General features: G+C 39.7%; 2 protein-coding genes across 4 annotated transcripts in view; one reads left to right on the forward strand and one right to left on the reverse strand.

Moving 5' to 3' along the window:
* MGAM (maltase-glucoamylase) overlaps positions 1-25,681 on the forward strand; it is a 157,206-nt gene that overhangs the window by 20,240 nt on the left and 111,285 nt on the right. The gene's annotated exons all lie outside the window — the stretch shown is intronic.
* CLEC5A (C-type lectin domain containing 5A) lies at positions 12,052-25,107 on the reverse strand. Of its 3 annotated transcripts, XM_004741606.3 has the most exons (8): positions 25,083-25,107; positions 21,917-22,095; positions 21,339-21,437; positions 20,490-20,549; positions 17,976-18,035; positions 17,527-17,663; positions 14,808-14,911; positions 12,052-13,631 (listed from the first exon to the last, which is right to left on the reverse strand). In XM_004741606.3, the coding sequence occupies exons 3-8, from the start codon at positions 21,415-21,417 to the stop codon at positions 13,517-13,519; spliced, it is 555 nt and encodes a 184-aa protein (XP_004741663.1). In that variant the 5' UTR covers positions 21,418-21,437; positions 21,917-22,095; positions 25,083-25,107; the 3' UTR covers positions 12,052-13,516. The 3 variants fall into 3 exon arrangements, with proteins under 3 accessions (XP_004741663.1, XP_044919020.1, XP_012905078.1); XM_013049624.2 differs by lacking the exon at positions 25,083-25,107 and having other exon boundaries at positions 13,500-13,631; positions 14,812-14,911; XM_045063085.1 differs by lacking the exons at positions 20,490-20,549; positions 25,083-25,107.

Here is a 25,681-nt window from a genome sequence, read left to right on the forward strand (position 1 = left end):
TGCTTGTGGACAGCATCATAAGAAATTAAGACGTGGTTACCTGTGAAATTGTGGTGGTGGGAATGGGCAGACGGAATGGAGAAAGAAGATTTTTCACTCTTTGCCTTCTAATAGTCTGTTATTTTTGTAACCATGTATAGGTATTACCTATTAAAAATAATCACATTTTGTTTATGTTTTCATCTTTTTATTTATTCATGTATTTTTTTCCTTATTCAGGAATACCTGGTTATTTATATGAATACATTTCTCTAACTGGAAGATGTTTGGTAAGTGGAGACTTCTGTTAAATTAAAATATTTTGGGAAATATTATCGGACCATAACATAGAAGCTAGGAATTCAAGAAGACTATCAGGAGAAAGAGGCCTGTGTAGAAGTGACTGTACACTTGCTTGAGCCTAAGGCCTCAGTTAGTATGTCTGATAAGGAAGAAACATCCCTTTCAGAAAAGAGAAGAGGTTGTCCCATTCTAAAGAATCTTGCTCTGAGACAAAATACTTACTTACCTGTGTACTAGGTAGTAAGTATCAGAAAGAACTATCCATTTAGAGTTCCATACCCCAAAGCAGTGTAGCCCTGAGGTTAAACACGGAGAAGCCCAGTGCCTATACTCCCTTATCCCCCCAACTTTGCAGACAAAAGCTTTCTGCTATGCTAGATACTTCTCTCTACCTCCAAACACGGACTATAGAAATGCTTGGTTTATTTGTATAATGTAAACAATAATCATGGTGGTAACAACCAGTATTTCACATTATGGATGTCAGGAGCACCTTTCACATCTAGCCTTAGGGGCTCCCTGTTGATTTCACCAGACGGACCTACGTGGCATCCAAGTCCGTACATGGACAACCCAGAGGTTCTGAGGAGTTGGTCCCGATTGAGTGCAATTGACCGATGCAAGTAGAAACGGGTCCATCATACGGAAAAAAAGGAAAAAATTATCTACCAGTTTCTACTTTCATGAGACATAGTTTATACACCTTCTAAGATGACTTGTTCCAAAGATCAAGCAATTCATTGCACTTAATGGTAGCAAACTTGATAAAACATCATTTTATTGGTTTTACAGCCTTCCATTTTTTTTTTTTAAGATTTTATTTATTTATTGGACAGACAGAGATCACAAGCAGGCAGAGAGGCAGGCATAGAGAGAGGAGGAAGCAGGCTCCCCGTGGAGCAGAGAGCCTAAAACGGGGCTCTATCCCAGAACCCTGGGATCATGACCTGGGCCAAAGGCGGAGGCTTTAACCCACTGAGTCACCCAGGCGCCCCACAGACTTCCATTTTTTATATCTTTTGTCAGTCATACCTGCCCTGAAGGACTGTATTCCCCAGTGAAAACTCATAAATCCTTGGCCTCCTGAGGAAATACTGCTTAACTCTGGCACTTAATTCTTATAACTAAACAAAGAAGAACTCATTTAAATCATAAAAGAACTCCCTATGGTAACTACTATTATGACCCAAGGAACTCTGGCACAGAGATAGTAATTGACTCATCCAAGGCCACATTGTGAAGGCCCAGGATCTAAACCTGGGTGGTCTGGCTTCTGCTGGATAGACTACACTGCTGAATTATGAAATGCTACGTATATCTTTATCTGACCTACTTGTTAATTATTCTTGTATCAATCAGGATAGTCTAAGTTACATCATGGTAAGAAGTAATCTCAAAATCATTGTATCCCATAACAACAAATGTTTATTTTTGTTCTAATTTTTTGTCTGCTATGGGTCAGTTGCTCCTCTGCTCCTTATCATCTTTATTATAGTTTAGATTAATGGGATAGTCTCTAACTGGGATTTGGCTGGTCCTGAGATAGTGGGGAAAGATTATGGTAAGTCATGGTCAGATTTCACTCACCTAAGTAAGTTAGAAGGCCCAGCCTGCTGTCAGTAGGAATGACTAATTTCTTTCTTTTTCTTTTTCTTTTTTTTTAGATTTTTAAAATTTTTATTTATTTGACACAGAGAAAGGGATCACAAGTAGGCAGAGAGGCAGGCAGAGAGAGGGGGAAGCAGGCTCCCTACTGAGCAGAGAGCCTGATGTGAGGCTCGATCCCAGAACCCTGAGATCATGACCTGAGCCGAAGGCAGAGTTTTAACCCACTGAGCCACCCGGGTGCTCCAGGAATGCCTAATTTCAATCCAGAACTATAAAATTATATATATCTGAAAAAAGTAGCATTATATGTTGTAATTTTCTTTATTATAGTCTTTTCCCTCCAAAACCTAGATATATACTTATTAGTAGTTTAAAGAAGGGAAAAAAATATCACAGAACATTATTTTGGATCCTAAATGTTTAAGAACGCACCACTCAGGGGGAACTGGACATCTACATGCAAAAGAATGATTTTGATCTCTTACCTCACAGCACATACAAAAATTAACTCAAAATAGAACAAAGACCTACATGTAACAGCTAAAATTATAAAACTCTTAGAAGAAAAAACACAGGGAAAATATTCCTGACATTGGATTTGGCACTGACTTTATGGATATGACACCAAAAGCACAGGCAACAATAGGAAAATTTGAGAAATTGGACCTCATGAAAATTAAAATCTTTTGTGCATCAAAGGATACTATCAAGAGAGTGAAAAGGCAGCCTACAGAATGGGAGAAAATGTTTGCAAATCATATATCTGATAGAGGACTTGAGTCCAGGATACATAAAGAACACTTACAACTCAACAATAAGAGACAAGCAATTCAATTTAAAAGTGGGGAAATAATCTGAATAGACATTTCCTCAGGGAAGATATACAATGATGAATAACCATATGAAAAGGTGCTTCACATCATTTATGATTACAGAAATACAAATCAAAACCTCCATGAGATACCATTGCACACCCAGTAGGATTGCTGGCAACAAAAGTTTGGAAAATAACCAGTGTTAGTGAGAATCCCATATACACCACTTTTGGGAAGGTGTTGTAGTACAGCCACTTTGGAAAAACTTAAGGTTCCTCAAACGATTAAACATAGAGTTATCTTATGATCCAACAGTTTCACTCCTAGGTGTATACCCAAGAGAAGTAAAAACGTGCATCCACACAAAAAGTTGTTCATGAATGTTTATAGTAGCATTATTCATAATAGCCAAAAAATGGCAACAACCTACATGCCTAGTAGCTGATGAATGAATAAATAAATAATGGAATTTTTTTCAGCCATACGAAAGAATAACTGATACAATGCTACAACAGGGATGAACCTTACAAGCATGTTAAGTAAAAGAAGCCAGTCACAAAAGACCAATATTATAGGATTCTATTCATATGAAAGTCCAGAATAGAAAACTATAGAGACAGACAATAGACTAGTGGTTGCTTGGGCTGGGGGGAATGCAGGGATAGGTCAGTGATAGCTAAAGGGTGCAGGCTTTCTTTTTCAGGTGTTGGGTGCAAATATATGTGAATATACCCCAAACTGTTGAATTGTGCACTTTAAATGGGTGAATTTTGTGGTATGTGAATTATGTCTCAATAAAGTTGTTAAAAAATAGTATGTGAGATGGTGAAAAAAGTTCTTTGAAGAAAAGTGAACTAGGAGTGTACAAGACCATCTGTTGAGGGAGTCCTGAAATTTCAAGTATGTTTGTCAGGGAAAGCTTGAGAGATTGTAGTGAGGCATTTGGCTACCTTTTGTAGAACATTCCAGGCATAGCGAACAACAAATGGAGAGGTCCCAGGGAAGGCACAAGTAAAGATGCTGGAATGGTGTGAGTGAAGGGGAGTGTAAGAGAAAATGAAATCAGAGAGGTAATCAGGATTTAGATCCTGTAAAGCCTTTTAAGCTTTTTATAGACTTTGCCTTTTCCAAGAGTGAGTTGGAAACTATTACAGGATGTTGAAAAGAGTGACAGAATCTGTCTAATGTATTAACAAGATTATTCTGAGTGCTACACAAGACAGTTGATTAGAGAACAGTAAGAGAGAAGGAAGGAGACCACTTAGAAGGTTATATCAGTTAGCTTCTGCCATAGAAGAGCCAAGCATAAACTCCAGTGCCATACAACAATCAACTTTTATTTTTAATGCATTAATATTTCTTTTTATCTAGGCTAGGCTCAGCTGGAGGCTCTGCTAATCTAAGATGGGCTTGTGTACAAGTCTAGGATTGGATGGCAGTTGGTTGACCTAGGTTGGGCTCACACTGATGTCTCAAGTGGGATATCTCTCCCCTTCCTGGCACCAGCAGGTTTGCCTGAGCCCTTCTTGCTATGACAGTGGCAGAACACAAGAAAACACAGATGGAAACACCAAAGGCCTCCTAAGGCCTGGGCTCAGAACTAGCACACTGAAGTTTTAGTCTCATTGAATATTTGTCAAAGTCAGTTACATGGAAGAATCCAGAATCAATGTATGGAGAAGCACCGTACTTGAGGAAATGGGGGAAAGAAAGGATTGACCAAGACAGACTTAATGTTTCCCTTTGCTGTCTGAATTTTCAGCAGGCTTCTTCTTAAGTCTAGACCCTTGATATCCCTTTTCATAGATTATTTACTTTAGAACACTTATAATGGCAAATTCTTTTCCTGCATCTTTTTCAGGCTCAGGAGTAGCTCAATGTGCTCACCATGTTGATCAACCTAAGGTACACCTAATAATTGACCCATGGATTTAGCTCTTTGTAGGTTATTGATGACTTGGATTGACAATGCAATGACCTCACAAGAGAAATTCTTGTGAAACACTTTTTCTGTCAGTCTGGAACTCAGGGAACATTGTCCAAATCTTTTATATCCTCAACTTCTGAATGTTTTGCTGATCCTCATGCTTTATTTGAAACATACATCCCCTAAGGGCCTCCACAGCACCTCTGATGTCATGCCTTTTTTTTTTCACTGAATGTGGGTTAGATGTCTTTCTTATTTGTTATTACTTGCTCATAACCATTATGCATTCCCCCACTTCCTTGCTTTAAGTTTGGTCTAGCTTTGAAACTGTTGCTCTACCCACTTATTTATTTATTTATTTATTTATAAATATTATTTATTTTTGGCTCGTTGCAGTTATCTGTAAACCTTTGGACCATTTTAACTAAGTTTTTTGAAGATTTTGTATCTAGATCACCATCATTTTCTATACTTCTACTGTTAGCTAATGCTGATTGTTTTCACCTACCACTCTCTTTCTCCTTCATTCTGTAACAAACATACCAGCCTCCTGATATTTCTTGAACACACTAAGTACAGTCTTGTTCCAGGACCTTGTATGCTCTTTCCACCAGATGGAATTATACAAGATATTTGCGTGAAGCAGGCCCTCACTTCCCAAAAATTATTTCTTCAAAGTCTCCTTAAGAAACCTTCCTCTAAACACTAAATGAAAAATAACAAACTTCCATCTTCACTCTGATAGTCCCTATCTACCTATCATTCTTCATTTTTCTTAATGGTACTTATTATCACATAATATATGTCAATTAATTAATTATTGTTACATCCCACTAGAATGTATGCTTCATAAGGGCAGATACTTTGTTTTATTTTCTGCTGTACCCTCAGTACCTAAAAACAGTGCTTGGCACTAAGTTTTTGAGAGATTAGGTAATTTTTCCAAGGCTTCTAAAACAAAGATTCTACCAACAGGTGTCTAAATAAAAATGTATGTTTTTGACTAGTACACTCTATGTCCTTTTGGCAGTATCATGGTAATGCAAGATAGTTCTAGGCAAATGATGCAGTATTAATCAGAGACCAGCATGCAAGAGTAAGAAGAAGGATATTGAACATCATATCATCTGTTTGTAGCTTCAGGGCTTTGGAACAAAGAAGCAGAGCTTCAGGCAAAACAGTAGCTAACAGGATAAGGGTCAGAGTGAATTATTCTACAGTAAGTGAATTATACATTAGGAGAAACAACTAGTGGCATGCTTGGTTTACTGAAAACCACAAGATAAATCATGTCACATTATCCTAAAGTATCAATTTTATTGATTATATGTAATTAAACCTGGTGCATATGAAAGCAAATATAGATACACTTACTAAACTTTGTAATAGACATTAAATAAGATCTAAGTAAATTAAGATATATCAAGTTCAAGGATAGAAGGACTTAATATCATAAGGATATAGATTCCACCACAAAATTGCTAGAACACATACAGGAATTCAGCAACATGGCAGGATACAAAATCAAGGCACAGAAATCAGTTGCATTTCTATACACTAACGATGAGACAGAAGAAAGAGAAATTAAGGAATCAATCCCATTTACAACTGTACCCAAACCTATAAAATGCCTAGAAATAAACCAAACCAAAGAGGTAATGAATCATTATTCTAAAAACCACAGAACACTTTTGAAAGAAATTGAGGCAGGCACAAAGAAACAGAAAAACATTCCATGCTCATGGATTGGAAGAATAAACATTGTTAAAATGTCTGTGCTATCCAGAGCAATCTACACATTCAAAGCAATCCCTATCAAAATACCATTGACATTTTTTACAGAGCTGGAACAAACAATCCTAAAATTTGTATGGAATCAGAAAGACCCCAAAACCAAAGCTGGGGGCTTCACAATGCCTGACTTCAAGCTATATTACAGAGCTGTGATCATCAAGACAACATGGTACTGGCACAGAAACAGACATGTTCATCATGGACCAGAATAGAGAACTCAACTCTATGGTCAACTAATCTTTGACAAAGCAGGAAAAAACATCTAATGGAAAAAAGACAGTCTCTTCAATATATGGTGCTGGGAAAATTGGACAGCCACTTGTGGAAGAATGAACCTGGACCATTTTCTTACACCATACACAAAGATAAACCAAAATGGGTGAAAGACCTCAATATGAGACAGAAACCATCAAAATCCTAGAGGAGAACACAGGCAGCAACCTCTTTGACCACAGCTGCAACAACTTCTTCCTACACAAATCTCTGAAGGCAAGGAAAACAAAGCAAAAATGAACTATTGGGACTTCATCAAGATAAAAATCTTTTGAACGGCAAAACTAGTAGTCAACAAAACTAAAAGGCAACCTACAGAGTGGGAGAAGTTATTTGCAAATGACATAACAGATAAAGGGTTGGTATCCAAGATCTATTAAGAACTTCTCAGACTTAACACCCAAAAACCAAATAATCCAGCCAAGAAATGGGCAGAAGACATGAACAGACACTTCTCCAAAGAAGACATACTAACGGCCAACAGACACATGAAAAGATGATCAATATTATTTATCATCAGGGAAATAGAAATCAGAACCACAGTGGGATACCACCTTACACCAGTCAGAATGGCTAAAATGATCAAAATGGGAAACAACAAATGTTGGCAAGGATGTGGGGAAAAGGGCACCCTCTTATACTGTTTTTGGGAATGCAAGCTGGTACAGCCACTCTGGAAAATGGTTTGGAGGTTCCTCAAAAAATGAAAAATATAGCTACCACATGGTCCAGCAAATTGCACTACTAGGTATTTATGCCAAAGATACAAATGTAGTGATCCAAAGGGACACCTGTACCCCAGTGTTCATAGCAGCAATGTCCACAATAGCCAAGTTGTGGAAGAAGCCCAGACATGCATTGATAGATCATTGGATAAAGAGAATTATATATATATATATATACACATATATATATATGTATATATATATATATGTGTATATATATATATATATATGAATATTACTCAGCCATTGGAAAAGATGAATACTAACCATTTACATTGACTTGGATGGAACTGCAGCGTATTATGTTGAGCCAAAGAAGTGAATCAGAGAAAGACAATTATCATACAGTTTCACTCATATCTGGAATATAAGAAACAGCATAGAGGATCATAGGGTAAGGTAGGGAAAATTGAATGGGAAGTCATCACAGAGGGAGAAAAACCTTGAGAGACTCAACTCTGGGAGACAAACTGAGAGTTGCTGGAGAGGAAGTGGGTAGTGGGATGGTGTCATTGGGTGATGGGCATTAAGGAGGGCACATGATGTGATCAGCTGTGGCTGTTATACACAATTGATAAATTATTTAACACTACATATGAAATTAAGTATGTACTATATGTTGTATTATATATTGAATTTAAATTTAAAAAAACCCTAGAAACCTATATTCTTCAAAAGACAGCTCAGATGTGGTGAAATGGGAAGTTATAGTCTGGGAGAAAAGATTTTCAAATAACGTAACAAATGAAGTATAATATAAAAAACTTCTAAAAATCATTTTTAAAAGTACAAACAAATCAGTGGAAAAATAGGCAAATTTATTACAGATACACATTTTACAGAAGAGGAAATATATAGCCAATAAACCTGTAAAGAAACATCCAACCATAGTAGTTGGAGCAGAGACTGCTAGGTGATCACCAAACATTTCTTCTTTTTGTACACATAGGTAAAATAAAATTTCCACTCTCCCCTGAAGATAGGAGTGGCTATATGAGTGGGTTCTAGCCAATGGTAGGTGAGTAGAAGTGATGTACACAACTTCCACATCTGGTACCAAAGACTTCTTCATGCATAATCTCCTCTCTCTCTTTCACTTATGTCCTTGAGGCCATATGTTGAAGATAGAAAACATTCATCAACATAGGTCCTTGAAAGATTCTGTGGAGCAGAGTCTGTGCTACCAGCAGGCATAATACGTGACTGTATATTAATGAGAAATAAACTTTTATTATGATCAACTACTGAACATTTGTAGTTTTCTATAGCACCTAACACTACTCTAAATAATACATTAATAATTAGGGAAAATAGATGAAGGCCATATGTCAATAAATAATAATCTCATATATTTCTATTATATATTTTTGATGGGAATGAAAATTGATGTAATCTCTTTGGAAACTATTTTGCATTATCTTAGAAAATTCAAAATTTGCATACCCTATTACCCAACATTTCTCTATTCAGGATATACTCAAGAGAAACTCTTATATATGAACACCAGAAGAGTGTTCTTGGGAGCACGGTTCGTGTTAGCAAAAACCTGTCAACAATCCAACTGTACACCAACTAGAACAGCCATGGTTTATATAGTCACACACAGCAGAATATTATACAGCATTAATGAACGTCAACAATATAAATGAATCATTTAACATGAAATGAAAAAAACAAGTTCTAAAAGATTCCTTACATCATAATGCCTTTTTATAAGGTTATAAAGAGTACATAAAAATTAGACAGAAATGAATTTTTAAAAAACTGAATGATGAACACAGGAATCAGAATGGTGGTTGCCTGTGTTGTGGGGAGACAGAAGGGTGGAATAGGAGAAGACCATACAGGTAGATATAAACTGTTATAAAGATTCTAGCTTTCAGGGATGCCTGGATGGCTCAGAAGGTTAAGCGTCTGACTCCTGGTTTTGGTTCAGGTCATGATCTCAGGGTTGTGAGATTGAGCTCTGTGTAGGGCTCCCCCCAGGTGTGGAGTCTACTTAAGATTCTTTCTCTCCCTCTGCCCCTTCCTCAACCCTGCTCAAATGTATTCTTTCAAAAAAAAAAAAAAGAAAAAAGAAGATTCTAGTTTTCATGTTGCACAGTTTCATGGGTATTATTACCTGTATGTAATATATATATATATATATATATATATGTGTGTGTGTGTGTGTGTGTGTGTGTGTATGTATGACCAAACAAATGCATAAAAAAGACCCATTGGCATGTGTCAATTATGGGAATGTCCTACAAATGAAGGGTTTTGATTAGTCTAGTCTTTGTATATGAAGTTGAGCAAGATTGTGGCTTGAGAGATACTCAAATACCTCTGCTACAAGACTCACTGGCCCCTAGTGAGGATACCTAAGGGAATCATGAGGACCCCCTGCAGGAGTTATAGTCTCTATGAGAGTCTACAGTAGGTAAGAGTGGAGGGTAAGACTTTTACTGCATTATTGCTCAACCTGTGCTAAGGGAGGACTATTCAGAAGGCAGGTTACCAAAGGATATGGCTTCTGAGGGTGGGAGTTGGTAATAGCAGGGAAAATAGTCAAAGGTTACCTCTACCTGATGTTTTTAGTCATGAATCGGTCCTGATCTGTCAACATCTGAGGATGGGGGTCAATGACTTTGGTCATGGGAATAGCAGCTCACACAGACAGGATGGGTAATGTGAATGTAAGCCAGAGCCATGGAAAGTATGGTCTTGACAGTCACAGAATTTTTGATGCACCTTTTCCTGACTTGGACACAGTTTTATTCAGATATTATAAATGCGTGAAGAGAAATTTTAAGAAATTAAGTGGCTCTCCTACATTCAGCTTTTAGGACATTGAAGAGTACTTCTTGGATAAAAATCTCAGCTTCAAATCTTCCACAAATTGCTTCCCCTATGTTTATTGCCATTGAAGTACATAGTGGGAATTTTATTTAATATACACATGAATTTTATGAGAGGAGTATTACTGCCTCATTTTATAAAGAAAAAAAGGGAAAGAAAGTAAGAAATCTATACAGATTCACATCGCATATTGGAAGCAAAGTCAAAAACTCTAATCAAGGGGCGCCTGGGTGGCTCAGTGGATTAAAGCCTCTGCCTTCGTTCGGCTCAGCTCATGATCCCAGGGTCCTGGGATCGAGCCCCACATCCGGCTCTCTGCTCAGCGGCGAGCCTGCTTCTCCCCTCTCACTCTGCCTGCCTCTTTGCCTACTTGGGATCTCTCTCTGTCAAATAAATAAATAAAATCTTTAAAAAAAAAACAAACAACCTCTAATCAAGGGGTTTACTAAATTTCTATTGCTTTAAAAAAGCCCTCATACATACCACTGCTGTCCAATAAGGTCATATTTATCTATTCTCTTAAGGATCCAGCAACCCTTGTAGCCCCCAATAATGAATTTAAAACCAAAGGGCCCATATTCCCTATACGCTCTCTACTCCCACCCCAGCCTGTTGGGCCTCTTTTAAAACTTTCACAGAAGTGTGCCTTCATCTTGGAGGAAATTTGGGCTACTAGGGGAATTACTAGATATCTACATTTCCTGATTATGGAAGTCTGAATTGTATTCTGTCATAAAACAGGAAGTGTTGCAACACACTTCTCCTTTCTCAAAACAGAAGGTTTGTAGTTTTCTTTCTGTTGTCTGGATTCTGGGGCTTCCTTTGTTGTAGAATTCTGTTTTCTTTACTACCATAGACTCAGCCTCTCCCCCTAATACTCACCTCAACTGCTACATTTATTCTCTGCTAACACCACATCCACTCTACCCCAAACACAAATTATTTCTGGTAACCTCCTTCAAGCAACTTCTTCTTCTTTTTTTTTTTTTAAATTTTATTTATTTATTTTTATTTCTTTTCAGCGTAACGGTATTCATTGTTTTTGCACCACACCGAGTGCTCCATGCAATACGTGCCCTCCTTAATACCTGCCACCTGGCTCCCCCAACCTCCCACCCCCTGCCCCTTCAGAACCCTCAGGTTGTTTTTCAGAGTCCATAGTCTCTCATGGTTCACCTCCCCTTCCAATTTCCCTCAACTCCCTTCTCCTCTCATCTCCCTATGTTCTCCATGTTATTTGTTATGCTCCACAAATAAGTGAAACCATATGATAATTGACTCTCTCTGCTTGACTTATTTCACTCAGCATAATCTCTTCCAGTCCCGTCCATGTTGATACAAAAGTTGGGTATTCATCCTTTCTGATGGAGGCATAATACTCCATAGTATATATGGGCCACATCTTCCTTATCCATTCATCTGTTGAAGGGCATCTTGATTCTTTCCACAGTTTGGTGACCATGGCCATTGCTGCTATAAACACTGGGGTACAGATGGCCCTTCTTTTCACTCCATTTGTATCTTTGGGGTAAATACCCAGTAGTGCAATTGCAGGATCATAGGGAAGCTCTATTTTTAATTACTTCAAGGAACTTCTAACACTTAAATGTATTTTCTCATTTTTAAAAAAATTATAATTGGACAAAAATTATGAGGCCCAGGAATATGAGAACAGAACTTAGTTTTGTAATAAACAATAAAACAATAATTTTCTTTGACACACATCTGATGATATACACAGTAATTGTGGTATGTTGTTATGAGAAACAAATGATGAACAATTTACTTAGGTGACTATAATTTCCATTAGTTTAATACAGTTTTCCCTTATGGCTTAATTCTTATTACTCCAAACACACAGGTGTCTGTTTTTTCCTTTCCATTTACTGAGAAGAGTATGTGGCTGATGTTTTGTTGCAAGTGCAGAGAATCGTCAGGATGCCTGAAGACTTTCTTGTCTTTATCTTGCCTTTATTCCAGTATGGCTAAATTAACTGCATTTCCTCCTGCATATGATTTCCATTTGTCCCTGGTGTTCCCTCTCTACTATATGCCTACTTCTTGCCTATACACTATGTTTCCTTGAATAGTCCCCCTGTTTTTTACTCCTTGCTCAACTAGTTCTAGGTTGGTGTGATGCCAATTAGTTTAAGGGTGTGACATCTTTGGGTCATGAGGCTGTACCAGGTAGCAGGGTTTCTCTAAACGGCAGACACCGGAGACGCTATGACCACCGGAGACCAGGAGACTATTATAATTCTTAGAATACACTCAAAAAGCATGGTCAGGTAATAAAGATATACTAAAATGGAGATTCAGGTCAAGACCAGGAGAATTTAAGCCCGAGTGTCTCTTCAGGGCTTTGTTGATAAACATTGGTTAGTTTGGTTGGTCATCTTGGCTGTCTGGTTATTTTCAAAAGGATTCCCTGGGAAATTCCTGCCCCGGCCAGACCACTGTCCATTCCTGTGAACAATGCTTTCTTTGCTCCAAGGTTGGTTCCAGGAACCCTTCCCTAGGCCTGGCCTCAATTCAGACTGAGGAGGGCCTCTGCTATCCCACCTGGGGTTCAGGGGGAACACGGGACTCTTGACCCATGAGAATGAGGGTCTCTTGGGAACAGAGGTCAGGAATCCGAGTTTCTTTCTCTTCCACCCTTGCTACCCTCTAAATAATGTCTTCACCTGCTCAGTCTGCAGTTTCTCCTTGGTCATAGGGACATGTGTTCTGAGGATAAAACAGAGACTGGCAACAGTCAGAACAGCCTGTTGATCAGTCAGAAATGCTCAGTTCTGTGGAAATAGACTTTGTCACTATATCAGCGAAGTTGTTTCCATAAAATGACCCCGTCTTCTCGAGATGGCTTTCATCCAGTCCCCCAAACCAGAAGATCATTTCCCTACATAGGCAGAGACCTCTCATAGTAGATAGATGGAGAAAGGGATCACTGACTAGATGCCTGGTGCAGATCTAAAAAGAGTCAACAGTGTGACACCACAGGAAGTGGAGTCTTGGGGATGTTGCAGGCCCAGAATGGGGAGTTTAGCTCTGTTGTGCCTTTGTAAGTATATTTATGGAGGGGCTGTGGAGCCCAAGCCCTGAGGATTTGTTAGGACCTCTGTCAGTGATCTGTGGAAAACTGATACACTAATTTGATATTCTACATTTCCTGAATCAATCCCAATTATATTCTTTTTGCTTTTTCCAAAAGTGTAGTTGTCATTACTATCAGAGGCCACAGAGAACTGCAATCATTTGGCTGCCTTCTCACAGATCCAGCGGAAGTTGATGTCACACGGTGCAGCATCGTATGTCTTTGTTAGGCCTATAGTCACACAGTTGAAATTCTCATGCTGATTGCTAATGCTGAATGGGAGAGAAAGTGTGGTAAAGGTACATCGTTTCAGCCATGCCTTTTACTGATTCCAGTCCCCCCCAACCCCATCCCAGCTCCACACCTGCCCTTTCCTGTGAGCTCTCCTGTGAGCTCTCCTGTGAGCATTTGTGGACTCACGGTCTTGGATTAACTCACTCTTGTGGTTGGTTAGAAACATCTCATCTGTCTTCTCCTCTCAGAAATAGTGTTGTACATAAACAATGAATCTTGGAACACTACATCGAAACTAATGATGTATTGTATGGTGACTAACATAACATAATAAAAAAAGAAATAATGTTTTAATACTGCATAGGCTAAGTTCACAGCAGGAGGACTGAGAGGCAGAGAAAAGAAGTTGCTCCTCCTTTCGTAGGCCCCGATTGGCTTTAGGAGAAAGTGTGTTGGCCTCCCACCTCTTTTTCTGTCATTGAATCTTATTGGAAAGAGTTTGAGTTCATGAAAAGGTCATGAGTTTTGGAGTCAAGTGGATGTGTGATTAGATTGTGCATCTACTGTTTCCCAGCTTGGTGATATTCAGTCCATTTTTAAGCCCCCCAACCTCAATTCGACTACTAAATGAGGATGAGTAAAATCTTTTGTACAACATCTTTGTGAGCACTGTACGAAATGACGTGAGTAAGTGCTTAGCAAGTGCCTGGCATTTAGTAGACTTTGAATGAATCTTAATTTCCTTCTTCCTGTGAGAAGCCCAGTTTTAGGCTGGGGAACTGACTTGCTTTCTGTCTGACTCAACACCTTCATGTGTACACCAGGAATGTCATGTTCACCACCAGTGTTTTACATAAAGAAGCCTTTTCTGGGGAATTTATAAAAACTTAGTGATAAAGTATGGTCTGTGGGTTAAAAAACACTTCGGAGATATATCAAACAAATAGCATGTATATGGATTTGTTTAGATCTTGATTTGATCAAAATAACTCATATGAATACTCTTTTCTCTACTTAAAAATGTTTGACGTCTTTCTTTATAAGTTTACCAAAAAAACGTGTCTCTGGAAATAGATGAGTTGGAAGAAAGGAGAGGAATAAAACAAAAACCAAGTCTCAACCTTTGTGTTATTCCAGGACAAACCCACTGAATCTCAGGTCAGGTTTCTTAAGGTGAACTAAGATCCTTAGAAAAATGTGAAATATTCACATACTTGCCATTAAATATGGAGTTGTCAATCCAATGCCATCTGTTCTTTGCTTGCTGGTTTAAGCCAATAAAATACTTTTCAGCACCAGTTTTGTCCTGGAGAAATTTCTAGAAGTTTAAAAAAGTAGTTCAACAAAAAGTTTTTTTTTTTTTTTTCTTTTGCGCTGCTGTCTCCCTTTGATAGCAGGCCCTGATTATATCTGATTCTGGGAACATGGAAGACTGGTAAAGGACGCTGTGGCTGGCTATAGCTGGCACTCACCGTAACCCCGAGAGTAGTTTTCGGTAGGCACAGAGCATCAGGATCACTGGGGGGATCTTGTTAAAACAGTTTACTGGGCTTCTGGTTCAGTAAGTAGGTCTGGCGTAGGGGACTAAGAATTTACATTCCCAACAAATCTCCAGGTGAGGCTGATGATGCTTTTCAGGGATCACACTTTGAAAATGAAGAGGAAGGGTACTATATGCTATATGATCTAAAAGAGCGTGTTTTTGAATACTTCTTCTTCTTTTTTTTTTTAAATTTGGAATGCCTCTCTGCATAGGCTTATTTCATTGCCAGAAATTTTACATTCCAAATGACGTTGGATCAAGCGAATCTCTTGAGTACATAGCAAGGGAATATAGTTAGGGAGATTTAAAAGTGTGTTGAGAAAAAAATGTTGGTTTTTTTTTTTTTTTTTTTTTTAGTATTTGCTAAATTGATATCAATCCATGATATAATAGTTTCTTTATTAAGCTAATGAATCACAAATCACCCCAGTTAGAAGTTGGGGAGTCCCTGGGCTCTTTCCTGTACTCTTCACATATCTCCTGTAATCAGTGGATATCCAAGTTCACTTGGATATTCCCTCCATCCTCAGGGCTATTAACTTTATTCCTCCTTTTCCTATATTCTCCTTCCCGGAAATATCTCATTTCATTATTCTTTAAAATTAGTTACCATGCTTCCTCATTTATTTTTTTTTTTATTTTTTATTTATTTATTTATTTATTTATTTATTTATTTATTTATTTTTAAAGATTTTATTTATTTATTTGAAATAGAGAGAGAGAGAGATCACAAGTAGGCAGAGAGGCAGGCAGAGAGAGTAAGAAGCGGACTCCCTGCTGAGCAGAGAGCCCGATGCGGGCCTCGATCCCAGGACCCTGAGATCATGACCTGAGCCGAAGGCAGAGGCTTAACCCACTGAGCCACCCAGGCGCCCCATGCTTCCTCATTTAACAAAGATTTCTTGAGTGTCCAGTGAGCCATTGTACAAGGCTGAGGAATATGGAAACAAATTGGTTTCTCCTTAAAGAAATTGTGATCTAAGACAAGGGTTGGCAAAGTACAACCAGCAGTTTAGCCGGCTTTTGTAAGTAAGGGGAGAAGAGATGAAGTCTCAGAAAACCATCCGCACTCAGTGTGGGATGACATGACTGCTTGCCAATACTTGAAACACGAAAAGAGAAACCAGGTGAGGCAAAATATAATTTGACTCAGTTTTGGACATGGTGCATTTGTGGTGTTTTTAAAACATCAGCATGGATTTTGATATACTGTTTGGTCCAGAGACAACTGGCTGGGGATACAGACTTGAGATCACTAGCAAATCTTTGGTGTGATGAGCTTTTTCTGGGGAATGCCAAGGATGATAATTGAGTTGCACCGGAATTTGAGGGTTGAGTAGAGGAAGAGGGTGTAAACTTCCTCTACTCAACCTCTATTCTTCTCTTTTTTTCTCCTGCCCCCACCCCCACCCTATACTACTCCTGGCTTTCTTCCATAAGACATTTTCCCTTTCCACCTGTACACTTAGCCTCAGAGCTAGCATCCTGACCCCTGCTCTTTGTTGGGCACCTGTTACCAAAATTCAGAGGGGAGCCCTCTTATGAATTCTCCTCAACCACAGGAGGACTTTATAGAGGAAGGTTGAAAGGTGAAGGGCAGAGAAGCAGGCATATAATATCTCTCACATGCCTAGCACCCAGCAGGTTCTTAGGATTTGAAGAAGAGGCAACTATAAACTAAAATAACTTGTGATCTAAAATTGATATAGAGTGTGGGTTTTAGAGTTAGTGAGATCTCAATCCAATCCTGTCCTACCACTTAGGAGGTGTATGACCTAGGTCAAATTATTTTTCTGTGCCCTAGCCTCCTTATATTTGAGATATGGATAATGATAATACCTCCTTGGAATTGTTAGGAGGATAAAGAGAGATAGTAAAATAAAGGTTTTTGCATTGTGTTAGCCATCTTTATTGTCATAATTATACACTGCAACCCAATTCTATGACCTGATCCTTTCTTTTTCATATGGCCAATTTTGTTGAGTTGCATCTTCCTTATTTTTGAACCCAACTTGGGTGATACATTAAGAGCTCGCATATATGAAGTATTCTATAGTTTTTAAACAGCGTTTAAACACATTTGGTCATTCCCTGCATTTTAAATATCCTGGACCATCCCCAGGATACCAGTGCACTGCTAAGCCTCATGGGAGAGATCACAGAGTGTGGATTTCTGTAGCTCAAATGATCCGAGGAGAACACCCCATTGCTACTGAGAAGAGTCTCTCACCTCCAGATTCAGAGCAAGGGGCTTGGGGTCTCAGCCAGCCACCTCTCCCTTCCTCTCCTCCACCCAGCCCATGTTGCACCAGCCACATTGCCCCACCATCTCCACTTCCCGAGGCAGCTGTAGGGTGAGCCACTTTACTGTACCATCCCAATATTCTCACCAATTTCTCTGGTGTGTCAACAATGGCCAAAGTGGATCCTTCTGTCTTGCAAAAGTCCCTGCTTTTGTTCCAGGAAAGTTCAAAAGGGGACAACGAAAAGCATCTTCTTTGATAAAAATACCACCTTCTGGGGCAGACTAAAGAAATCCAAGAAAAGAGTATAGGATTAGTGGTTTGGAGTGTGAACCCTGGAACTGAGTCAGAACATAGTGGGGCATAAGTTTCTTTATAGCAGTTATAGCATTGCAAATCATCCTCAAACCCTGAAGAAATCTCATGCAGTCTAGTCTGAATTTCCCTGTGGACAACATGAAGAAGGTGAATTAGAAGCTCTTTATGGCTCCTTTGAGCAAGAAATTTCCACAAGCAAGGCGGCAATGGGAAAAGTGTCTAAGAAATCCTCACGTAAGAAGCTGGGATAGAGGAGAGATTATTGTGACGCACTGTACCTGTTCCGGGGCTCTCTGTGGGAGCTAAGGTGACATTACTGTTCCCCATAGTCTGTGGAACTGAAATAGAAAGAAAACCTGTGTTATGAGTGCAACACAAACCTCAGAGCAGCTGTTTGGTCCCGGCAACTCTTCGTGTCTGGACAGTGGCGATGACAAGGCACTCTTGGCCACCCTTGGCTAGAAGTTTTAATTTTCTTTCTTTGAACTTTCCATCTAACTACCACCTTCCTTAGTCATGCCCCACACCCCATGTTGTACTTCATATCATTTCTGAAGCGGGGAGTCGGAGTGAAATGTTGAGAAATAGAAGAGGAGAAAGGAAGAGGAACGGGTGGATTTAGTACCAGAAAGGAAACCTCTCATTCCTTTCCATATATGCTTCTGATGGTGTTGCCCCTCCCCGCCCTCCCAGGGCTGTTTGGAGCGCTTCCCTTCCTGGCTGCGCACAGCATCTGTGCTGTTCTCCCCATCTCTGGTGCCCCCAGTCCCACTCTTCTCCCATGGGCGGCTCTTGGCTCCCCTCTCATCAGCACCTGCAGGATCTAAGAATTGAGGCTAATGGGAAATAGTTTCAGAACCAGGGATACTGGCAGACGTGGAGTCAGGTGAACATTCCAGAGATTTCCTATAGGTAGAGAAGAGTCCATTTATTTCTTTAAGTATAAATAGGGGAATTGATAGGCCTCTAAGAAGCCTCATTTCTTCCTGGGAACCCTGGCTTGCCAAGCAGAGAGTGTAGTGGCTTTGGAGGCCGGTCAAACCTCTCTGCATCTGCCCAGTTACTTGTCCCGTGTGGCTCAAGACCCTTGTAGTTTACCCAGACAACACATCGGTTACTTCCAATGATATGAATGAATGATATCAGTTAGTATTCAGTTTTTATTTCAGTTCCCAGTTCAAAGGCTCTTTGTATTATAAAATAACCTGGTTTTCAGGAGAAACTGTTTGGGGATTATAACTTCACAGAACTCCATAAATAGTTGTTGCATGTTGCTTCCATACAGCTCACTGTACTAAGAACAGCAGTTGATACAAATATGAACGAACAATTAACTTTCTCCTCAAGATGTGTGTAGTAATTGATGTTTTAAGAGGAAGTGAGAAGGGAGGTCCTTGAAAAAACTTTAAGCGTGGAAGGGTTTGATCAGGACAGCCATGTCTCATTCATCTCTTTATGCCCCTTAGCTTCTGGCATGGGGCCTTTTGCTTTATCGAGAAGAGCTGGCCAATAGCTCCTATTCTTTTTCTTCTTTTAAAAATTTTTTTATTATTTTATTATTTATTATTTTTTAAATTATTTATTTGAAAGAGAGATCACAAGCAGGCAGAGAGGGGGAAACAGGCTCCCCACCGAGCAGAGAGTCCGAAGCGGGGCTCCATCCCAGGACCCTGAGATCATGACCCAAGTCGAAGGCAGAGGCTCAACCCACTGAGCCACCCAGGCGCCCCTCTTCTTCTTCTGTTGTTGGTCTAGCAGAGTGATTGGCAAACAAAAAGTACTGATGTAGGTTTTGACTTTTTTTTTGTATCACAATTCCTTCAGGTGTACAACATGTCAGAGTTTATAAAGTCCTTTCCCACAACATTACAGTGATTATATACAAATTATCCTCATACTCAGGAGGAAAACTGAGGATCGCAAATTTCGATCAGCTTTTAGTCTGGGTTTCCCATCTATAAAAACAGGGGAATGAATTAGAATATCTTTTTTTGGGGCATCGGGGTGGCTCAGTTGGTTAAGTGTCTGCCTCTGGCTCAGGTTAAGATCCCAAGGTCCTAGGACTAAACCCTGTGGTGGGTTCCCTGCTCAGCAGGGAGTCTGCTTCTTCCTCTCTCTCTCTCTCCCTTGACCCCTCCTCTTTGCTCATACCCCCTTTTTCACTCTCTCTCTCTCAAAATAAATTTTAAAAAAGATCTTTTTTTTTCTGGGTGTGTTGCATTTATTTTTCCCACTTTATTGAGATACAATTGACATTAATCATTGTGTAAATTTAAGGCATACAAGTATGATTCATGTATATGTTGCAGAATTATTTACCACAGTAAGGTTAGTTAACACCTCTAACACCTCACATAATTACCTTTTTTTTTTTTTTTTTTTTTTTTTTTTTTGAGAGAGAACATTTAAGATCTACTCTCTTAGCAACTTTCAAGTAGTGTATAATACAGTTATTTTTTTTTTTTTTTTAAAGATTTTATGTATTTGTGAGAGAGAGAGTGAGAGCACAGCCAGTCGGGAGAAGGAGAAGCAGACTCCCTGCTGAGCAGGAAGCTGATGTGGGCTTCCCAAGCCGACTGAGCCATCTAGGCACCCCTAACATGGTATTGTTAACTATAGTCACCACGCTGTGCATTAAATCCCCAGAACTTATTCCTCCTATACAATTAGCATATCTTTGTGGACCCTCCCTGGAAAGAATTTCTTAGGAGAGGAGGCCTTGAGAAAGGACTATAAGAAGTCAACACACAAAAACCTGGAGGCTGGGAGGAAATCCCTGTCGTGGACATTACCTGTTCCGTAGCTCTCTGTGGGAAGGAAGTTGACTTGATTTCCGCCCAAAATCTGTGGGACTACAAAGAAAATCAGCTGTTGGTGCAGCCCCACAGGGAGCTGCAGCATGAATATAACAAACCAACATCATCTGGGGCTGCTGGGGACCTTGATTATTACTGTGAGATCCGAGTTCTCGGACTCAGGTCAATGAGGATGTGTATATGTGTTTTTGTGAATGTGTTTACTTATTCGTATTCTCTTCCTGCTCTCTTACGTGATAGGAACTGCACCTTCAGTTTGGCTCAAAGGGAAGACAACTCTTACCCAATTGCTGTCTTTTACTCACATCTCTACCTCATTTACATTCCCTACTGGTTTCTGGGGCTGGAGTAGATTCTCACAGCGGCAGTGAAACCCTTTGATAGAACCCTTCTTCTAAGTATCTGGATGAAAGCTTCTGTGAACATAGAGGGAAATTTCACCCCCAGTAACATCCCATTATCTCATTATGCAGCTCTTATCTCTGCCTCATCACTGGGTTGAACTGGCGCCGATTTTCAAGTCTGAGGAACAATAACAAGCGCTAATAAGTATTCCATCTCAGACTGTCCAACTAACATTGTAGTGGGAAAAGATTTGTGTGGTCTTCTGTCAGACACTAGTCAGTTCTGTATCTACAAGGCAGACCTGGCTCATTGTGTGTGCTGGGGAGCGAGACGAGCATTGTCAGTTGCCCCTACACTGGTCATTGCCCTTAGGTGAAAAGACTTAGGTGTGCAGCCTTTGTATTCAACTTTGTGTTCTGACAGGAAAGTCAAAGAAAAAGACAGTATGAGGTTGGAGTAGGAGGTTGCTCAGATACTCACAATAAAGCAGAAATAAGGTCATTCCAACAATTTTAAGCACCACTATGAAAAGCACAGAGATGATCATGTGCCAGTTCATGTTGAAGGCAACGAGGAGACCTGTGGGAATTAGAGCACAGGATCACTTTAAACATCTGGGAGCATGGCTTCTTTCCAGCAGGACACATGCTTCTTTCTCAGAGCAACCTTGGGGGGCTTGAAAGGTAGGTGTGCCAATGACAGCTAGGTACAAGAATAAGATACAGCCCATGTCCAGAAAATGCATAGAATCTTGTAGTGATTGGGAGCCTTGGAAGTTGGCATGGCGCCTCTCCTTCACCCACACCTTAGCTCTAGACTTTAGCCCTGTTTATCAGTTGCCTCCTAAACTCCATCTAATGAAATAAATCTCCGAGACTTTGAGAACTCTTAGCTCTGGAACCTTCTTTATGGTCTTGGCCATACTGATTTCAACTGTCAGAAGTCTCACTCTCAAAAGGCTATGCCAGGACTCTGACAGACAAGACAGTGTCCCCAAAGCTCTTGGCATTGGGGAAGGACCAACAATCTGTGCAGAGAGGGCAGACAGACAGACTTACCTGCTCTCTCTTGGGAAGGCTGGCCTGGTTTGCAGGTGGGGATCTTCCTTGTGGCCTTATGCTTGGTGTGGTGGGCAGAGGCACCTTCAGAAAATATGTTTCTTCTGCTCAAGCACCCTCCTTTCTTCTTTACATGGTCTTTGTATCTTCACAGCATCCCTGAGCAAACACTTCGTGTTCTTGGCAATGGGAGTGGGTGGGGCAAGGAAGGGAAGGGAGTTTATAGATTTTGCAAGAGGAAGCTTCCTGCCAGAGGGTTTCTAATACAGTGGGACTTTTTTTTTTTTTTTTTTTAAGATTTATTTATTTATTTTAGAGAGTGAGAGAGAGGGAGAGAAAGCCAGAGAGAGAGAGAGAGAGAGAGAAAGTGTGTGTGTGTGTGTGTGTGTAAGCAGAGGAAGAGAGAAAATCTTCAAGGAGACTCTCTGCTAAGCATGGAGCCCACTGTGGGGCTCCATTCCAGGACCCTGAGATCATGACCTGAACCAAAAGCAAGGATTCAATGCTTACCCACTAACCTACCCAGGTACCCCTGCAGGGGAACCTTTTTAGGAGAATTTGGAAAACCACCTTGCTACAGACTGACCCTTTCTATGTGTCTAAGTCTCCATGAAATACAGTGGGAAGGAAAGGTAGTAAAATGTTAACAAATAGAGAATTTGGGTGAAGGATATCTGGAAATTATTTGTACTTCCCTTGCAACATTTCTGCATATCTGAAATTATGTCAAAATAGAAATTTTAACAAAAGAAATTCACCTGAAGTCACTAGTGTTAGTGAGCAGGTCCTCCTGTGCCCCATCTGCTCCATTCACTGTCATACAGCTCTGCACAGTACCCTTTGTCATGGACTACTCCTCCCTGACTCCAACAGCTTACCTTCCAGATCATGTGCCATGTGAGACTTGGGACCATTCAGTATTTCTTGAGCATGGCCTCCGCTCAATACAGGAAGTGTGGTGAGGGTGAATAATGCTAAAGTCTTATTATCAAGGAATTTGTACTACATATTTAACTTGAAGTTTCCCTTTTATTATATTTCCCCTAATATAAAAGCTACGTGTGCTCATTACAAAAAATGGCTAGAAAATATTTGCAGGGAAAATTGGAAAAACAAAAAAAGTCCATATAAGTTCACATATTTAGTTATAGTCACTGTTAACATCTCTGGGTGTATATCCTTTTTAGATGACCAGGTAGTAAAAGGTTAGATGATAGATAGATAGGTGATAGCTAGCTAGATGCTAGATACTGGTTCATTTAGAAAAATGGGATCATATTGTATATATTGTTTTGTAGTATATACACTATAGATTAAGCTAGCACTATATAAATATCCTTCCATGTTAGAATATAGATTTTGCATTTACAAATGGTCAAGATGGAAAATTTTATATATATTCTACCACAATAAAAAAATCGAAAAAAAAAGAGAAAAAACCTGAGATTTAACTTTGGTAATCTTCACATGATATTAAGATGAAAATACAGTCTTTAGCAAGTGTATTTTGCAATATAACAATTATCTTACTAAGACAATGGAATCTGCTCTAAATTGTAATTAACAAAGGGTTTAGGGAGATAGAAAACCATGCTCATACCTGTTCTTGGAAGAAATTTGAAGGGGACACAATATATAGCTAAACAAATCTCCTGGGTGTACTATGGATTTGTTTTGGGAGAAAACAGCATGTGTGTGTGTGTGTGTGTGTGTGTGTGTGTGTGAGAGAGAGAGAGAGAGAGAGAGAGAGACTGACAGAATTGAAATGGATGGTCATTAAGAACTCTTCCAAGGAAGAGCAATAATAGGGGCCATGGAGTTTCCCTTCTCTCAGCTTCCAGGATCAACTATTAAAGCTGGCAAACTATGCACCAAAGAGATGGGCTGCCTGTTTGCAGAATCTATACCCTATGGTGACAATGGCAGCAAAAAATACCAGTGACAGTAGGAACTGTGTGACTGCTGTCTTTGGATTGATAAGCAACCATGGGTATCATTGGGGGCGGGGTATCTGGGAAGGAGATCTAGAAGAAAGGGCTCCTATGATTCATTGCTTGGTGTTTTGCAGTCAAATGCTCTCCCCCTGAGCTATACCCCATTGCTTGGTGTTTTGGAGTGGTATCAGTCTACCAAAATGACTATACTTTATACTTCACACAGAGAAAAATACTATCTCTTGAGCATTATTATTAGGCACATGTACATTTAAATGTATATATATGTGTGTATATATATCTATATATATATATAGTGTATATAGGAAGTACTATATAGTATATAGGAAGTACTTCCTCCACTATATATTGCAGGAATTCTTTCAAGTAGCCTAATGAGAAAACTTGGCAATTGAAAGAAATCTGATGTTTCCTCTTATCTTTACAGTCACAATTCTTGAAAGGATTGTCAATTTTGCAGCCTCCTCTCCCTCCTCTCCCACTTCCTCCTCAGCGCTCTCTGATGGGAATCCCACCATGACTACACCATGAGATAATGACTCCAACTCAGTAATTAAATGCGTACAGTTTAGTCTTCATAGTTACCGATCTTGAACAAGGGCCCACATCAGTTTATGTTGTATACTTTTTCTTGGCCTCCATAAGTCTACGTTCTGCTGGTTTCTCATCTTTCTTTCTGGCCTCTCTTTTTGCTTTCTTCTCTGTCTATTCCTCAGATTGTATACTTACCCCTCTTCTCTTCTGAGTCTCGTGGTTTCAAGACCATGCTCAAGAAGATGATTCTTAAATCTTTACTCTGAGTTTCAGATCTGTATATTTTCTGACCGTTGCACTTTTCACTGAGATGCTCTACAAACAACCTGGAGTCAACATGTTCCTAAATGTATTAATTACTACCCTCTGCTAAAACATGTTCATCCTCTTATGCTCTCTCTTTCAGAATGTGAAGACCACCTCTTCAGTTGCCCAAATCATAAAATGTGGGTCTTTTCCTTCCCTTCCCTTCCCCTTTTCCTTCTCCATTCCCTTTGCTCCCCTCCCCTCTTTCCTCCCCTCCCCTCCCCTCCTCTCCCCTAGTCTCCTCTCTATTCCTCTCCTCTCCTCTCCTCTCCTTTCCTCTTGTCTTCTCTTCCAGTCAGACGCCATGCCATGATGATTCTGTCTCCTCAAGTCTGTCCAATCTGGGTTCTTTTCCCCCTTCTCACATTTACCTCTTGCTCTCTCACTGACTCTCTCCTCCATCTTCTCAACAGTTTCCAAAGAAACTCTTCTTGCTATAATCTTGCTTCACTCTCTAGTCAGAATGATCTTTCTAAAATGCAGACTTGATTGCATCATTCCTGTGATGAAATATTTGAGTAACTTTCCATTGATATTACAATAAGGTTTGGGTTCCTCAGTGTGGTCTATGAGTCTTTACACGTTCATTCCTTCAGCATACGTTGCTGAGTGCTTGCCATGTGCCGGATACTCTTCAAGGCACTTGGGATATATGTTCTGGTTTTTCTGTACATCTCAGGATACCACATCTACCTGTGTTCTGCCAGGAACATTAAACTTTTAGCTCTTTACACAGTCTTTTTGATCCAAGTCCTGACATATGCTTATTGAGCACACGATATGTACAAAGCAGTAATCTACCTCCTTTTTTCTCCCAGGCATGTATCTATATATCCCTATATACTCTCTTTAACTATATAATTTTGACTCATTCTTTGAGTCTCAGGTTAAATGTCACTTCTTTCAGGAAAACGTTCCTGATTCTCGTTCTTTACTCCAATTGGGATTAGGCACCCTTTATCTGTGGATT

The sequence above is a fragment of the Mustela putorius genome, unplaced genomic scaffold, assembly GCF_011764305.1.
Source record: "Mustela putorius furo isolate JIRA1106 unplaced genomic scaffold, ASM1176430v1.1 tig00003845_pilon_pilon_pilon, whole genome shotgun sequence".
Classification (NCBI taxonomy): domain Eukaryota; kingdom Metazoa; phylum Chordata; class Mammalia; order Carnivora; family Mustelidae; genus Mustela; species Mustela putorius.

Bases quoted from the DNA above. Each gene is read 5' to 3' on its own strand.
- CLEC5A (XM_004741606.3), bottom strand. From the start codon at position 21,417: ATGAACTGGCACATGATCATCTCTGTGCTTTTCATAGTGGTGCTTAAA. The intron at 20,550-21,338 runs GTGAGTATCTGA...TTTTCTTTGTAG, and splicing joins GACCTTATTTCTGCTTTATT to TCCCACAGATTTTGGGCGGA. The intron at 13,632-14,807 runs GTATGTGAATAT...TCTCCCATTCAG, and splicing joins AACTCCATATTTAATGGCAA to CATTAGCAATCAGCATGAGA.